Raw genomic sequence first — 17,335 nt, forward strand, 5'->3', positions numbered from 1 at the left:
CTACACGTACTTCCCTTTTATGATTATGCCAGAATTTATATAAGCAGTCCACTATTGATTGACTTTTGAGTTGTTTCCAATGATTTGCTATTACACAGCCGCAGTAGATTTCCTTGTACACGTGTCTTTGCTCCCCGGGGTCTGTCTTTAGAAGAATATATATGACCCATTTTGGGTTCTGCCTTCCAAAAAGGGCGCGGACACTGAGACCTCCCCGCTGCCCCCCATAGTGTACGAGGGGCCCTGGCTTCCCACGTTCTCGCTGTGGCCCGAGCATCACCAGCATCTGAAGGTGAACATTCTTTCGTATGATTATCAACCACATGTATTTATTTTGTAAATCTCTTCTGTTTGGGCCCTTTGCCATGTTTTTTTTTTTTTTTTCCGTTGGCATAGTTCATGATTTTTTTCATGTGTTTTTAAGAATGCTTTATGGTCTTTATAACAACGTTCTCCCCGTCGCAGGCTAAAGAACACTTTAACCAGTGGCTTTTATTCCTGTTAATGATGTGTCCTGCTATACAATTGTTTTCATTTTTTCATGGACTCCTTTGTCTTTACGTTTTAACATTTTATTTATTTGGGGCTTTGTGTCAGAAGTTCGTACAAATAATCAGTCCCGTTTTCTTATATTCTTTCATATTTTAATATATTAATATTCTTTTCAACTACTTAATCCATCTGAAGGTAGAAGCCTTATTTTCTCCTAGAGCATTAGCCAGTTTTCTTAACACTGATTACTTTCTTCAGTGAACTTCAAGTGCCGTCTTTACCATATTGTTCTCTTATGTAAGCGGATCCGTGGACATTTCTCTTGACTCTGTTCTTCTCTGCTCTTTTTATATTATTGCCACACTGTTTGGAATCCTATAGCTTTATAATAAGCTTTAATATACAACAGAGTTCTTTCTTTATAACCCCCAGTTTTTCTAATTATATTCACATGATTATTCCTCCAGCTTCACTTTAGAACCTTTTTTTGGAAGAGGGTTCCAAAAGCTCTGTTCTAGATGGGTTTTTTTTTTTTTAAGATTTTATTTATTTATTTATTTGAAAGTGAGTGAGCAAGAGAGCACAAGCAGGGGGGCATGAAGAGGGAGAAGCAGACTCCCCGCTGAGCAGGGAGCCTGACACAGGTTCAATCCGAGGACCCTGGGATCATGACCTGAGCCGAAGGCAGATGCTTAACTGACTGAGCCACCCAGGCGTCCCCACTAGGTGTTTACTGTAACTGCAGTGACTACATAGGTTAACAGAGGAGCTGTTGTGTCATTTAGGTGAAGAGTCTCCATCTGGAGGTTTGTTCTGTCACTGAGCAGGGTAGACTGAGTAATTATATATCAAGTGATTTTATATCAAGCTCTTCACCTATTTCTGTTACTGTTTTTCTGGTGTTTTTCTCAGTTGCTTTGCTTTGGTGTCCCTGGCAGGCAGTTATGTCATCTCCAAACCCTGACGGGGCCTCCTATCTGGAGTCTGTCCCTTCTCCCACTGCCTCTGCCCGCCACCTTGCCTGGCGCTTTCCAGCCACAGAGCCTCCTTGTCTTACCTGTGCATTACTAGAAGTTTCTAATTTCAACATTAACCCATAATACCGTGTCTTGGGTTGTTATATATAGACCTCTCTCTCTCTTTATCCTGCAAAAGAATTAGCCATCCGTTTCTATTTTTCTAAATGTTTTTTATCAGGAATGGATGGTGGCTTTTGATAAATGCCTTTTAATCATCTATTGAGATGATCATATATTTTCTCCATGGGCCTATTAATATGCTAGATTATATTAAGACTTCCTAATTCTGAGAGTCTCCAAGCCCCCCACTGCCCCTTTGGTTCTGCAGGCAGCAGTGTCCCCCCAGCAGCAGCATCACCCCAGTGGCGGCCACCCCCCAGCCTGCTCCCACAGCAGCCCAGGGCATTCATAATAGAAATGAGAGAAGCAGGCTGAGCAGGTGGAAATAAAGCCGAGGCAGAGGTGATGTTTGGCGGCAGAATCACCTGCCCTGGTTGCCATCATGAGTCATACACTCACTCCCACAGACCGAAGTCAAGATAAATAAATACGTGGTCCTCCACAAGTTCTTCATGAAAGGATTTTTCCCTCCTCATGTTTTGGGAACTCTCACCCCAAGTTTTAAAGTAATACCTCCCCAAGCTAAACTCTTAGAAGGCTGCCTCTCACATAGGGAAAAAGCATAAGGATGAAAAAGAATAAGGAAGCACGCTTTCCCAGAGCGACCACGCTCCTCGTTCTCCAGCGCCAGAAAGTGGTGGTGGTTCCCATATTTCCTACAGAGAGGCTCAGAGAGGGAAAATACACATATCCATTTTTTGGGGGGGGAGGGGTAATATTCAGGTGAGCTCTAAAATGCTGACCCAATGAAGGGGAAGCCCCCACGGCTGCTTGGAGACATGGGGATGGCAGCCATGCCCACAGCAGAGCAGGCCAGCTGGGGGCACAGTGAGGGAGAGGCCAAGGACAACAGGACACCCCTGTCCTCAGCAGCCACCCAGCCATCTTCAGTTCCACCACGAAATGTGCCGTTCCCCATTTTCCTTAAAATTGCACGACCTTCTCACTCTGTCTTCTGTTTTCCTACTTTTGATAGTCATGGATACAGGAATATTTCACTTTCTTGCTTACACAGTTCCCACTGCCCCACACACTCACAAAATACAGTTGTGGTGATAACACGGCAGTTGATGCTGCCTGGTTGGACAGTTTCTAGGGAACGGTGGGGAGTGTGGCAAATGGGAAAGCACATGTTCTCTAAAGGAAGTAGTCTCCAGACGCAGGAATGAACATCCAGAATTGCCATAGCCTCCTATTTTTTTCTGGAAAAGCTGGAAAATGTTGGCATTTTATGCAATCTCTCAACTTTTCAGTGTTTATTTTTAAACACCCCACAGGTCAACAAGGTGTGAACACCCAGCTGTGTCTGGAGATACACAGTGCACTCAGACTCATAATCTTGCATTCACAGGGGTGATGTGGACATGCACTGGGCTCAGGACTGTGAGTTAGCTCATGCTGAGTTAAATACCACACAATAGGACTCATCCCACCATCATGCCTCAAAGGCTGTGAGATGTCAGAAAACACAGGGCTGAACTGAATGCTGCTGCCACAGAGGACTGAAAATCAGAATCACCTACCACCTGCTCCAGAATGTAGCCCTTAAACTGGCTGCCCTCTCTCCTTTGTGCTGAGCTGTGCCCAGTGTTCTCTCTCCTGCACTGTCCGTCCACCCATCCATCCGTCCATCCACCCACTCATACACCCCATCTGTCCATCCCTCCATCTATCCATCCACCCACTTGTCCATCTGTCTGTCCACCCATCATCCATCCATCCATTCTAGGCCACAGCCTCCACCAGGCTCTGGAGCTACAGAAGTGGCCACGGCCCGTCCTGACCACGCACTTAGGATATGTGAAATGTTGTGGAGGGGGTTGTGATGAATTCTCCCCAGGGGAGGAGGGAACATATCCCAGAAAAAGTGCCCCTTTAGCTGGGCCTTTAAGGACAGTAAGGTTTTATCCATCCAAGGGAGAAAGTGTTCTAAGGAGAACAGCATCTGGAAAGGCACAAAGATTTGGCCCAGGCCCATTTAGGACTCGGTGCTGGGCAGGGAGGGAGGAAAGATCCACAAGCCATGGCATGGGGAAAGGTATTTGCAGAACCCATTCAAACCTCAGTCCAGAGGAGCGGAGGCGGTGGGGGGAGGGCCTGGGGCTCTGCCACAGGGTGGACCAGGGATGCAGGAGTCACTCCACCATCCCAGAAGCTCTTGGATGCTCTTCAGTCCGGGTCCTAGCTGGAGGTGCTTTGTGAGCTGAGGGTGCTCTGACAGTAGGGGGCTCTCCTGGCACTGAGCCCAGGAGGCAGACCCTACAGGGCAGCTAGTAGGGGTCGCCATCTCGTCCTGGGAATTCCAGGCTTAGAGCTGGGTGCTGAGGATCCCCGAAAGGGCCTGGATGCCCCTGGGAGTGGAAGGATACAGGGGCTGAGCCAGCAGAAGGCTATGAATGTCATGAACTGAGCAGTTGCTTTCGAAGCCAGGTACGGTGCCCAGACAGACATGGTTCCTGCTGGAGCAGGTGGGTCTTCAGCAAAAGGCCCAGCAGTGGACCTAGGTGGGGCTCAGGGCCCCGACTGGGGGTTACTTCTCTCAGATTCGAGCCCAGGAATCCAGTGGGAAAGCCAGAATGGAAATCAACGTGGCTTCCCTGAGGGCTTGCAGGAGCCATGCCAACTGCTCTGTGCAGTTGTGTGAAATGAGAGCATCCCTATCTGACTGTGGCATTAAAGACGTGTTCCTGCTGTCCTCTGACCCCTGGTGGCATCAGAAAGCTGCTCAGCCTCTCACAGCCCTGGTGTGCTCACCTGTAGTGGAAAGACAGCAACACCAGCTTCACGGGGTGTACAGATTTGGTCCTAGCAGGAGCCACCTCACCTTACTAGGGACCACTGGGGTCATGGGCTGTAGAGCTCCAGGCCTGTACCCCCCAGCTATGGGATGTTCTAGAACCTCCTGTGGAATGGGAAGGGCACCCCTGGCATTCGCCGTCACTCCCCTGAGCTCCCATGTGCATGTGGACAGACCTCCTCCAGGTAAAGCACTTCTACATGCTCGTCTGGACCCCAGCACTTCCTCCATTCACCCAATTTTTCAGATATCTCTGTGGAACCACAATCCAAGTATGAAACAAGGACTCCCCAGGGGTGGGGGGAGTAAGAAGCCTCAGATCACAAAGTGTCACCAGTCTTAGCTTGTCCAATGAGGCGTTAGTCTTCAGTCCCCCCTTCGGGAGCTTAAAGGGGGGGGGGGTGTATTCAAATCAGCAGACAGGCCTCTCCAGGTGCACAGATGAGGCTGCCCTCTGGGGAGGTGAGGTCCTTCTGTGGCCGCTTCTTGCAGTGGCACTGGCTCTTCTTCCCCAGGGGCCGAGTTCCAGCAGCCAGGCTTCTGCACACCGAGAGGGAGGACATGGAGCCCTCCAGGGAGGAGTGGAGGCTTCCCACAGCTGAAATTCCGGAACAGGTTAAAGCGCAGCTGATAAGCAGAGCCCAGGCCACAGCTGGGGCTGTGGGGAACTAGAGCCAGTGCAGGGCAGGCTTGAGGGGGCAGGCTCTGGGGAAGGCAGGGCCATTAGGAACCTCACCTACCTTCCTAACTGTATGGGGCCAGGCCCATCTGTCTGCCTGGAAGACCCTCCTGATGGCCAAAGCCCACCCTTCAGTGTCAGTACACCCCTGAACCAGACTTCTTGTGGACCTAAACCTTGGCCCCTTTACTTCTCCTCCATCTATTCTCACCCAGCCTGGCCCCTGTAGGCCTGCTCTTGACAGCTTTCCAGGTTCTTCCATGATCCACCGCAGGGCCAACTTAGGTCGACTCATTGGCTCACATCTGTCTGCCCCCACCTCTGAGCTGCACCTGCATGAGAGGTGGGTGCAGACTCTCTCCTGACACTGACTGCCCCCCACCCCTGGGACCACAGTGGGCCTAGTCCAGCTTTGCCCTGGCTCCCTCCAGACCTTTGGGACGTCTGATCCTGCCCCAGGGCTCAGCTTCCATGTCTGTAAAACTTGGGTGATGGAAATAATCCCTTACTGCCCTTTCTCCTCCGGAGTCCCTGATCTGATCATTACCAGATCCAGGGAGGGAGGGTATATGCTTGGCCTTTTTCCCCCCTCTGCAGACCTTCCTCAACTTACAGTGGGGTTACTTCCCAAGAAATCCACCATGAGTTGAAAACACTGTAAATTAAAAATGCATTTAATATACACCTAACTTAACCGAACATCATAGCCTAGCCTGGCCTGCCTTAAACTCCCAGAACACGTACAGTAGCCCACTGGGCAGGAACATCTAAGACAAAGCCTATTTTATAATAAAATGCCGACTATCTCATGTAATGTACTGAAGACTGTACTGAAAGGGAAAAACAGGATGGTCGGATGGGGCCAGTAGGGCTGTCAGCATGTCGGTTGTTGATGCTCACAGTCACATGGCGGCCCGGGGGCTGCGGCTGCTGAGCCTCACAAGACAGTATCAAATGCAAAATCTGAGGTCTGGTTTCTACTGAACGTTTGTCGCTTTTGCGCTGTTCTAAAGTCGAAATGTGGTAAATCTGGGACCATCTGTGTTCTGTTTGGTTAAAGTTTTCAGACAGTGCTTCTCACTCGCCAAACCAATAAGATCTCCTGGGCGTTTTGAAAACTGTTGCCCCGCCAGGTGAGCCAGAACCACCCCACCCCAGCCAGGGCCCCAGTGGCTTGGTTAAAAACCCTGATTCTGGTGCATAAGGAGGGCTGGGTCTTTCATGCAAATTGTCTCCGGTGTCTGTGAGTGGAGGAGGGTTTGATTGCCCCCTTCTAACCAGTCAGGCAGAGTCCAAGCGACCACAGTGCAGCTGGAAGCTAAGGTCCACATGTCGCCCTTACCAGGACAACAGTCGTGTGGGAGCTCATACCCCAGAGCTAGAGAGGCCCGATGTGTCAGTCGCAGGGTCTCTGGGCTGGAGGGACAGCCCCAGGCATAACCCCTGACGGTGACATCTCCTGGAGAGACCGCCAGGCCCGGCTGCTGTGAAGGCTAGTGTCCACCAGAGGGCGCCATGGCCCAGACCGCTCCGCTGGGCCAGGCTCTGCGAACCCAAATGCTTTTTAATTGAAAATTTTTTTAATTCAAAAAGGATTTGCTGTTTGTACGCGAGTGCAGGTTTTCCTTATGCAGGAGACTAATGTCTTGAGTAAACAGATCCGGGCCCAAATCCACCTTCAAAGGTACTCGCTGTTTGCCCAAGGGAGTGAAAGGCCTTCCAGAAGCGGCCCTAGTCTCTTGGGCAAACACTTTGGGGCCGGCAATCCCGGGCAGAAGACAGTGTCTGTGGGAAGGGTTATCCGCAGCCTAAGGGGGATTATGTCTGGGGACATATGTTGAAATTTCATTTGGGGAGTTAGAGAAAACAAGAGGTGGGGGGGGTGGGGAGTAGTGCTTTTCTGCAGCCAAGATAACCTAAAAAGGGAAAGCTCCCAAGGGTGGGCGGGGGGGGGTGGGGGGGGGTGGGGGGGGGGTGGGGGGGGAACTGCAATCTGTGCCCCACGCCAAGAGTCCTGGCCATGGGGGGGTGCGGTGCAGGGGGCGGGGGCAGAGGGAGGACTGGGCTCAGGCTGTGTGTCCGGAAGAGGCAGTGTGTGCACTCGGGACTTCTTGCAGCTCCATTGGAGAGGGGCCTTCTGTCTGCTGCCCTAGGCAGGATCTCTCAGGCCCAGCCTGAGAGCAGCCAGGGTAAAGCCCCCAAACCCCCTCCAATGCACAGCTGCCCCCAGCCCTCATGCCTCTAGCCCTCTGCCCACTCCCACCCACATCCCACCGGTTGGGCCACAGAATGGTCTGAATCGGCCTTCTGAGCAGCAGCAGCAATGTGCCCGGGAGGTGCTTGAAAATGCAAATTCTTGAGCCCCATCCCACCTTCTGAGTCCAAATCTGCATCTTACCACGACCTCCAGGGACTCTGTGCGTTAGGGGTGGGTCTGCCTGCTACCTCTCTTTCCCTTGTGCCTCCTCTCCCCACCCGAGGGGCGGCCGCACCACCCCACTCCGTTCTCCTAGAACGGTCCCCGCTGAGGCCACGAGGTGGTTCCACTCCAGCAAGCTGCCCTCCCTGGCTCACATCTCCAGGTCCTCCACTCTCTGACCCTGCGCGCTCCTCCTGAAGCTTCTCTCCATCCATCACTCCAGCTAGCCTTCCCCAGATGCTTCCAGTTCCCAACCTTTTACCCCTGGTTCCCTATCGCCTCAGCCAGGCAGTTGCCCCTGAGCCACCAGCAGAAATGCACTCACGTTCCACCCCCCAGCCTACCCTTGCCTCCTGTGTTGCTCGTTTGGATTAATGGTGGCGGCCTGCCCCTGCCTCTGCCCCTGCCCTCGTGCGCCGCCCAGGGTGCGCTTGGCGGGTGCTGATGGAGCGGAGGAACCTTTCCTGCCGTGATGCGCCCGAGCAGCCACCAGGTGGCGGTATCGGCTCAGATTTGGCCTGAAGGCCGCCGCCTCTAGGGATGCTCCCCTGGACCGGCCTCCCGGAGCGGGGGCCCAGCCGTGGCCCCTGGGAGCGGAAAGGGAGCAGGTTGGGAGCCGCCTTGATAGATTTTCCCAAGTAGACAAGAAAAGTGCAGCGAGTGCTCGCCTGGTGCTGGCGATGTGCAGGCCCTTCGTGTGCTGTCGCTCACCCCACCCTCACAGCCAGCCCTGGGAGTGCAGACTGTGACCCCTGTGACCCTTTATTACTGAAGTATAATTGACATGTAACATTAGTTTCAGGTGTACAACATAACGAATTCATATTTGTCCATATCGCAAAATGATCACGATGTCTAGTTAACATCTGTCACCATGGTTACAAAATTTTTAACCTTTAAGATTTACTCTTAGCAACTTCCAAACATGCAACGTAGCGTTAGCTGTGGTCACCTGCTGTACATTACATCCCCACGACTCTACAACTGGAATGTTTACCTTTCGACCCCCTTCACCCATCCAGAGCCCCTCCCCTGGCAACCCCCAGTCTGTTCTCTTTAACTATAGGGGTTTTTTAGACTCCACATATAAGTGAGGTCACGTGGGTGTTTGTCTTTCTCTGACTTATTTCACCTTCACAAAATGCCTTCACCATCCATCCATGCAGTTGCAAATGGCGAGATTTTGATTTTTCAATGGCTGAATAAGATCGCACTGTATCTCTATGCCACGTCTTCCTTATCCCTTCACCGGGCATCAGAGCCCTAATGGACTCCCAGGTCTTGGCTGTTGCAGACAACACTGCAGCGAACATGGGGGTGGCAAGTAGCTTTCTGAGTTAGCGTTCTTGTTTTCTTCAGATAAATACCCAGAAGAGGAATTGCTGAGTCCTAGGAGAGTTCTAGTTTTAATTTTTGGAGGATCCTCCATACCACATTCCACAGCAGCTGGGTTCCCAACAGGGCACAAGGGTTCCCTTTTCCCCACATCCTCGCTGACACTTGTCATCTCTTAACATAGCCCCACTTCCGAGAGGAGTTCACGGAGGATCAAGGAGGAGTTCACAGAGGATCAGGGAAGGGCGAAGACCTGCCTGAGGTCACCCTCCAAAGTCAAGTCCTTCCCTCCTGCCCCTTCTGGTGGCAGTGTCTGTAGGGACCACAGTCATATCTGCGTTGCCGGGCCCTTTGGCTCTGGGCTCAGGGGTCACTTGAGGCTATTTGCTCCTTTTGTTCACACAAAAGGCCATGAGACGGGGCTGGCCCAGATCTGTGTCTGCCTGTCCTGCGTCAGCGCTGTGGGGCCCTCGGGCAGGGGCGACTGAGGACACATGCTGGACAGTGGTGGTCTCTTGGCTGCCTCTTCACCATTTCTGCTCAAGGGAAAAAAACCTCTCCGAGGTCTGCTGCTGCCCCTCATTCCTGGCTGACCCCTGAAGCCCTCCACTCTTAGCTGTTCTCCTGCTGCAGGCAGCTCCCTTCGGGGTTGGGGGGAGCAGGCAGGCCAGGCTTCCTATCAGCCTCCTCCACCACCACCACATCCCTGAGGAAATAGCTTCAGCTGGTGGCCAAGTTTAACCAGGGCAGTTCCACGTGGTTCTACTTTACATGGAGGAGCCCTTTTTTTTTTTAGGATTTTTTTTAAATAATATTTTTTTATTGGTGTTCAATTTGCTAACATACAGAACAACACCCAGTGCTCATCCCATCAAGTGCCCACCTCAGTGCCCACCACCCAGTCACCTCCACCCCCCGCCCACCTCCCCTTCCACCTCCCCTAGTTCATTTCCCAGAGTTAGTCTTCCATGTTCTGTCTCCCTTTCTGATATTTCCCACTCATTTTCTCTCCTTTCCCCTTTATTCCCTTTCACTATTATTTATATTCCCCGAATGAATGAGACCACATGATGTTTGTCCTTCTCCGACTGACTTCACTCAGCATAATACCCTCCAGTTCCATCCACGTTGAAGCAAATAGTGGGTATTTGTCGTTTCTAATGGCTGAGGAATATTCCATTGTATACGTAGACCACATCTTCTTTATCCATCATCTTTCGATGGACACCGAGGCTCCTTCCACAGTTTGGCTATTGTGGACGTTGCTGCTAGAAACATCGGGGTGCAGGTGTCCCGGCGTTTCCCTGCATCTGTATCTTTGGGGTAAATCCCCAACAGTACAATTGCTGGGTCGTAGGGCAGGTCTATTTTTAACTCTTTGAGGAACCTCCACACAGTTTTCCAGAGTGGCTGCACCAGGTCACATTCCCACCAACAGTGCAAGAGGGTTCCCCTTTCTCCACATCCTCTCCAACATGTGTGGCTTCCTGCCTTGTTAATGTTCCCCATTCTCACTGGTGTGAGGTGGGATCTCATTGTGGTTTGGATTTGTATTTCCCTGATGGCAAGTGATGCGGAGCATTTTCTCATGTGCTTGTTGGCCATGTCTATGTCTTCCTCTGTGAGATTTTACTTCATGTCTTTTGCCCATTTCAGGATTGGATTGTTTCTTGGGTGTTGAGTTTAATAAGTTCTTTATAGATCTTGGAAACTAGCCCTTTATCTGATGAAGTCCCAGTAGTTCATTTTTGCTTTTGTTTCTTTTGCATTCGTGGATGAATCTTGCAAGAAGCTACTGTGGCCAAGTTCAAAAAGGGTGTTGCCTGTGTTCTCCTCTAGGATTTTGATGGAATCTTGTCTCACATTTAGATCTTTCATCCATTTTGAGTTTATCTTTGTGTCTGGTGCAAGAGAGTGGTCTAGTTTCATTCTTCTGCATGTGGATGTCCAATTTTCCCAGCACCATTTATTGAAGAGACTGTCTTTCTTCCAATGGATAGTCTTTCCTCCTTTATCGAATATTAGTTGACCATAAAGTTGAGGGTCCACTTCTGGATTCTCTATTCTGTTCCATTGATCGATGTGTCTGTTTTGTGCCAGGACCACACTGTCTTGATGACCACAGCTTTGTAGGACAACCTGAAATCTGGCATTGTGATGCCCCCAGCTATAGTTTTCTTTTTTAAAATTCCCTTGGCTATTAGGGCCATTCTACTGCTAAAAGTCCTGAGATATATATATATATATATATATATATTTTTTTTTTTTTTTAATGTTAACCCACCCCTGACCTCATCTAAGCTCCTCATTCCTAAACCCCTAGGACCACCTGGCAGCTCTGGCAGATGCTGGACCAGGCTGCTCCCCCCACCCCACTCCACACTCCGGCGGTGCCATCGCACCCGGCCTTCTGAGAGGCAGGTGCACTCCCCCTTCCCCAACAGAGGTACCCGCCTCTCTGAATTTCCATCAGACTCCAAACCTACCTTTACACAGTGACCTAGGGTCAGGTAAGCTTCAGTCTTACTGAAGGTGGGACAGGGGACAGGCATGCCCCTCCAGGTACCTCCCTGGCCCAGGTAAGGTGGGCTCGTGGGGTGCTGCCTCCCGAAGCCTGGGGCCACTGTCAGTTAAGGAAGACTGTCACACCCACTTCAGGGAGCGGCTCTGGGAACTCAGAGGAAGGTGTACGCATGCGCAGGGTACGGCAGGAAACACAGAGTCAGAGGGTCCCCTGGGCCTGGTGGCTGTGGCTGGCCTCAGGTCAGGTGTGGGATGGAAGTCCAGAGCTGTCCTTCACCATGTACATGACCCCACTCCTGGCAGGCAGCTTGGCCCATGGTCACCCGGTGGCTTTGAGCACTGCAGTCCCCCTCAAGGAAAACAAGCAAGGACGGCACATAGCATCCATCATCACAAACTGGCCTGCCGCCTGCAGCAGCAGAGGTGCACCTGTACACACACCCCGCACCGCACGTGTGTGCCCAGAGGGCACCGTGTCTGCGTGAGCACGCTCAGTGAGGTGGCACAGGGGCCGCTGCGGGCTCGGCCTGAGGCCTTGGGATGGTTTTCTCTGCTGTCCTCATGCACTGACCACGCTTCTCTGTCCCCTCCCTCCTACAGTATGAGTACAGCTTCCGCACGGAGCAGAGCGCTGCGGCCCGGCTCCCACCCAGCCCCACTCGGTGTCAGCAGATCCCCCAGTCCTGAGGGGCCAGCCACCACCCTGTCCCCGTGGGGAGAAGACGCAGCTGCCCAGACTACTGAGCGCCCCTCCCTTGCCCGGTCCCTCCTGCCCACCCCTTCTTACTGCCCCACGGTGGGGTTCATCTGGGAGACTCTGGGCAGCTGAGCTGTTACCTCTTCGGCCATCGGCTTGCCTGACGTGACACCCCGGCCTCCCCGGGGATACTGTTCATAATCTCGACTAATCTGTGTTTGCTGTAGTGACCAGCAGCTCCTAACGTGTCTGTGTGATGACCAGCCCTCCTACAGACAACCCTACCCAGCACGGGAGTCACCCCTGAGGGCCCTGCACAATTGTTGGAGCTGCCCAGCGATGCTACGGGCTCCCTTCCCTCCTGACTGTGGCCTGCCTCTAGCTATCCGGTTCCTCCTGGAGGACCCAAGGCGGGTGACCGCTTTGCACAGCACCCTCCAGGACTCACTGAGTGCCCCATACAGGGGCTGCTGTGAAGCAAGTCCCCCACACCAACAGCAGCAAGCGCCCTGAGCGTTTCACGGCGACCCAGAGGACACACGGGAGGAAGAAGCCTGTGGTCCCCCAGGAGCCCTGAGCCTGGGTCCCCGCCTCACTGGTGGCCATCCCTCAGACTTCTCCCCCGATTCACACACTGGACATGCTGGGGTCGGGGAGCAGCCGCCCGGCTGCCCACACAGAGGACTTGCCTTCTGGGCAAGAAGGCGGAGGGACCTGGTGCTTGCTTGGAGGGGAGTTGTGCTGCCCGGGACATTGTGCTCAGCCACCACACATCCCCATCCCTCCCAAAGGGCTCATCTCTGCCATGCCCACGTGCCAACTGCCACCCCAGCTGCCTCGGCCGGTGCCCTGACCCAGGGATGGGCCCACTCTGGGCCACAGGTGAAGACTCTTGGCCAGTGCCCAGCCCCAGAGGGACATGGGCATGTGGTCGTCGGCTTCTCAGAGCCAGGCTGTGTCTCACTGGGTTCTGCTAACAGCACAGTTGTTTTAAAAGTCCACATGAGCCAGGTCACCAAACTGGGGCCAGCATGGACATTTGTACCACGACCAGCCAGTGGACGTACTGGTACTTCTCACGATGCTGGCTGCCAGGTTCAGCTCCAGGCGTGTTTGCCACGAGAACAGGGCTGCAGCCCTCCCTGGGGGCTCAGGCCCTCACCCAGGGGCCTGCCTGGTCTAGCTTTCGAGAGTGGTCTTAATTCCACAGAATGTTGGCACCTCCCCTCTTGGGGGTCCCCAGATGGTGGGAGCTTTGGACTTGAGGCTTGACTGTGTCTGGAGGGTGGGGGGGGAGGCATGGAGAGCAGCGAGGGTCCCCCACCACAAAGGGAGCCCAAGAGAGCCACAGCCAGGCACGGACCCTGCCTCCCCATGGTGCCTGGGGCAGATCGGGCCAACGCCACGAGGAGGGTGGCTGCCAGCTAAGCGGCGGGGCGGGCAAAAATACCTCATGTACCCTCACGAGCCCCGCCATCTCCAGCAGCTCCACTCTCCTCCTTGGTTGCCCCACGATCTTCACTCGATAGCTCCTGATTTCTGCACATTAGGGAAGCGGTCACCTCTCCCTACCTTTGCCCAGACAGGACATTTTGGGGTGGGGGGTGGGGCTGGCCTTCCTAGGCCTTCCACACAGCAAAGGGGTAGGAAAAGGCAGGTAGTTGGTGGAATCCCTGGGGCCCGGGGGTCATGGGCTGGAGCCAGCAGTCCGTCTGAGGACCTTGGGGACTGGTGCTTCACCAGGAGAGGAGACAGCTGTTGGACGGGTCTCACCTGTACCCACTCACCTGTACCACTCACAAGCTAGTTGTGTCTCTGGGGAATCGGAGCCCTGTGGGGCCCAGAGAACCTGTGTCTACTGCTGCTTTTTGGATGGGTGGCTGGTCCAAAACCAAGTGACCTGTGTGACCCGAAGCCCAACATAGAGGGGCAATTCTGATTACTTCTGTTCACTTGGTTTGGGCACTTGCTCATGGCCTGACTGAGATTATCATCTGGCAGGTAGCGCCCGATGGCCCTTGTCCCTTGACTGACAACCAAACATCTTTGGGGAGAGCACTTGCGACCAGAGTCAGGGTGCATGGGCGGGGAGGCGGGGGGCAGGGATAGGAAGGGAGGCTGTCCACAGAGGAGGAGCTGTACGCCCTCCCGAGCCCCCCCCCCCCGCCCCCAGACTGTCCTGTCCCACAGTTAGGGGAGGACCCAGAGCAAGGCGGGGCCACCAGGAAGAAGACAGGCCAGCAGGGGCTAGGGCAGGCTGCGGCCACCTCCACTGTATCGTGTGATGGTGACCGATTGTCCCCTGATCCGCAATTAGGCAGTGACCGTGGTGGGGGAAGGCTGGTGTCTGTGGTAGATTGGAGGCTGCTCCTCGCCCTCCTTCCTTGTGACCATAGGCAAGGGGGTGCATGTGGGGGCTCATGCAGACCCCAGGACAGCCCGGACCCCTAGCTCATGCCTGGGAGAGGTGTTTGTTCAACCCCAGGACCACATGGGGAGGGCGGGTGGCGGCCTGGCCTTCATTCCCCCCCCCCCCAAAAAAAAGACTAACCAGAGCACAGCTTCCCTGTTGTCCTTTCCCTCTGGAAATGCAGCGTGTCTCCAAAGGCCCTGGAACGGCTCAGTGGTAATCGGGAGAAGCCGTGGGACGCGGTTCACTCGCAACTAAGCATCAAGGCTTTTTCCTACCCCAAGTCCAGGATGTGGTACGGGCCACAGCTCGCCTCCACTTGGAGAGCTGGGAAGCCTGGTAAGGGGGGTGGGGAGCAGCTGAAGACCCCCTCCCAGCCTGCCCTGGCCCCCCTCTCTTGCTGGGTGTCCTGCTGCACGGCTGGCAGCAGAGAGCCCCTGACACGGGCATCCCCCTGCCCAGGAAGACAGCAGGGGCAGGTGACAAGAAGGACAGCTGCGTCCCAAACCAGGCACTAGGCCGGCACTCGAAGCACATCGTCCCCCGTTATTCCCCCTTAAAATGCAAATAACCCAGAAGTGGGTATTAGATGCTCCTCGTTACCAATGAAGTGGCAGAGGCTCGTCCACGGGCACGGGGCTGCCGAGCGGCAGAGAAGATCGGGACGCGCGTGTCGTCGCCCCGGAGCCCCGTGCCAGCTGGCCCGGCGTAAGCACGCGCCTCGCCCCGACCTTTGTCGTGTCCAGCCCAGTCACGGACTCGCCAGCGTCCCGGGCCATGCGGTTCCAGCGTGCTCGATTGTGCGGCCACTGCGCGGGCCATGGTGCTCAGGGGGCGACGGTCCAGCCGCCCCGCCCCGACAGCCGGGGGGCCCGAGGGCAGGGGGCGGCCGCAGAGCTCGGCCCCCCCGCCAGCGCCCACCACCCGGGGCGACCACGAGGCCCCTCGTGCCTGGCTGCTCTGGACGCGGCCCAGCAGTGCCTGCCGCCACCACGACCGGGCTCTGTCCCCGGCCACGGGCACGTGAGCCGCCGTGGGACCCCCGGGCCGGTCAGGCTGCCGCGGCCTCGCCCTGGGAACCCCGTCCTGGCCCTATTTATTTGAGGTGACTCCCGTATGTGGCCAAGGGAAGTCTCACTGTGTGATTGTCTGTCTTAATATAATTTGTTAAATAAACGTTTGTTTTAACCTTTGCCCGGCTGGCTGCGGCGCCCTCCCGAGCGGGTGGCACCCCCAGAGGACACCGGGCCTCCAGCCTCCCCTCCAGCTCTCCCGGGGCCTCCGGGCGGAAAGCTGCCCCGTTAGTACAGAGGCCTGGCTTCAAAGGCAAGGAAAGCCCTGCCATTCTCCGGGAACAGCCTTCTGGAATGGCCCTGGAAGGCGAAAACCCCAGCTGCGGGAAAGCACGGGGACCACGGGCACTGCAGGGGTGCGCTTTCACGTGCGGCTGGGGGCGCCTGTCTGTGCAGGCTCAGCGCCCTGGGCTGCTCTGCCCCTGGGTTCCGTCCTGTCCCGACTGTTCACCCGCTTGCAAGACCCCACGCTGAATGCCGGGGAAGAGACCAAAGGGCCGCAGGACGCGGCCCAGGGCTCCCTGCAGGGCCCATCAGTCAGGCTCCATTATCAAAGCACTTTGCCTCCTTTAGAGGTGACCTTCGCATTTTGGGGCTAGACGTCACAGTCTGAGCTGTCACTGCTAAGAGCACTGTTTACGCCAGACTCCGAAGGGGGCCACCTTTAGCTCAGCTCTCATTAGGACCATGAGAATCCCCAAAGCATCTGTGTCTCCAGCCCAGGACCCCGAATCTCTGGCTTCTCTCAGGAGGAAGGAAAAGCAGCCCAGAGAATTCCATGAGAAACCCACAAAGAACAGAACATGGGGTTCGAAGAGCTCGATTCAGGTTCTGGCTCTGCCACTTCCCGACCACTGGCCCTCAGCTGGTCACCTGACACCTGCAGAATGGGGACACTACCAGTGGCCTGCCCTGGGAAGATGGGAGGAGGATGTTCGCAGAGCACTTAGCATAAGCAGAAACCGAGTGATGTGCCAGGTCTTTCCTCAGGGCCAGGGCTCTGTGCTGCCATCCACCTCATGCACGGAGTCCCTCCTAGCGCTGGGTCACCAGGGAAGTACAGATGGTGGCCTTTCACATCCAGGACACAGAGTCTGTTTGCAGGAGGCCTCACGTACTACGCGGGAAGGCAGACAAACGGATTCCCCAGGGCCGCAGGGGCAGGCACCTCACAGGCCTTTGGGCAGCAAGAAACCAAAATCTACTCACAACAGCTTAGGCCAGGGCGGGGTTAGTGGCCAGACCACACACCTGTTTCTCCTGTTGTCGCCTGCACTGCCTCATCTGCTGTACCTGCCATCTGCTCCCAGTCCTCTCACACTCCAGTCCTCCCTCTCGTGCGCACTCTCTACACCAGCACACATGGCACGCGCACTCATGTGCACTCACAGCCACTCAAGTTCAGGTCTCCATTCAAAAGATCCAGAGGTGAGAGTCCCAGGATACACTGATTGGCCAGCCTGGGCCGGGTGACTCCTGCGCCAGCCGGGAGTGTCCGGAGCAGGTCCAGATTCATTCCAGATGCCTGTCCAGATGCCTCGACGGGCATCTCCCTGTTGATAGGGGAGTGCAAGCCTGTTAGGAGAGGGTGACAGCCCTTCCTGGGGAGACAGAGAAGCACTCCATCGGCAGCTGGGCCATGGGGAGAAGACCGCGGAATGGAGGAGCATCCATCCTCCCTTCCATCTCTCCGTCCATCTGTCCCTTCCAACCTTGCTATCAGAGCACCTTCCACACATAGGGCCTGAACCCAGCTTAGGAATTCAGTTGT

General features: G+C 54.8%; 1 protein-coding gene across 1 annotated transcript in view; it reads left to right on the top strand.

Moving 5' to 3' along the window:
- The window catches only part of MVB12B (multivesicular body subunit 12B), a 186,397-nt gene extending 170,713 nt beyond the window's left edge, over positions 1 to 15,684 (top strand). Inside the window, exon 10 of the mRNA XM_072777954.1 lies at positions 11,985 to 15,684. Coding sequence (XP_072634055.1) covers positions 11,985 to 12,071 — 87 coding nt within the window. The 3' untranslated portion in view covers positions 12,072 to 15,684. The remainder of the gene's footprint in view (positions 1 to 11,984) is intronic.
- The last annotated feature ends 1,651 nt before the right edge of the window (positions 15,685 to 17,335 follow it).

This window comes from Canis lupus, chromosome 16 (genome assembly GCF_048164855.1).
Source record: "Canis lupus baileyi chromosome 16, mCanLup2.hap1, whole genome shotgun sequence".
Classification (NCBI taxonomy): Eukaryota; Metazoa; Chordata; class Mammalia; order Carnivora; family Canidae; genus Canis; species Canis lupus.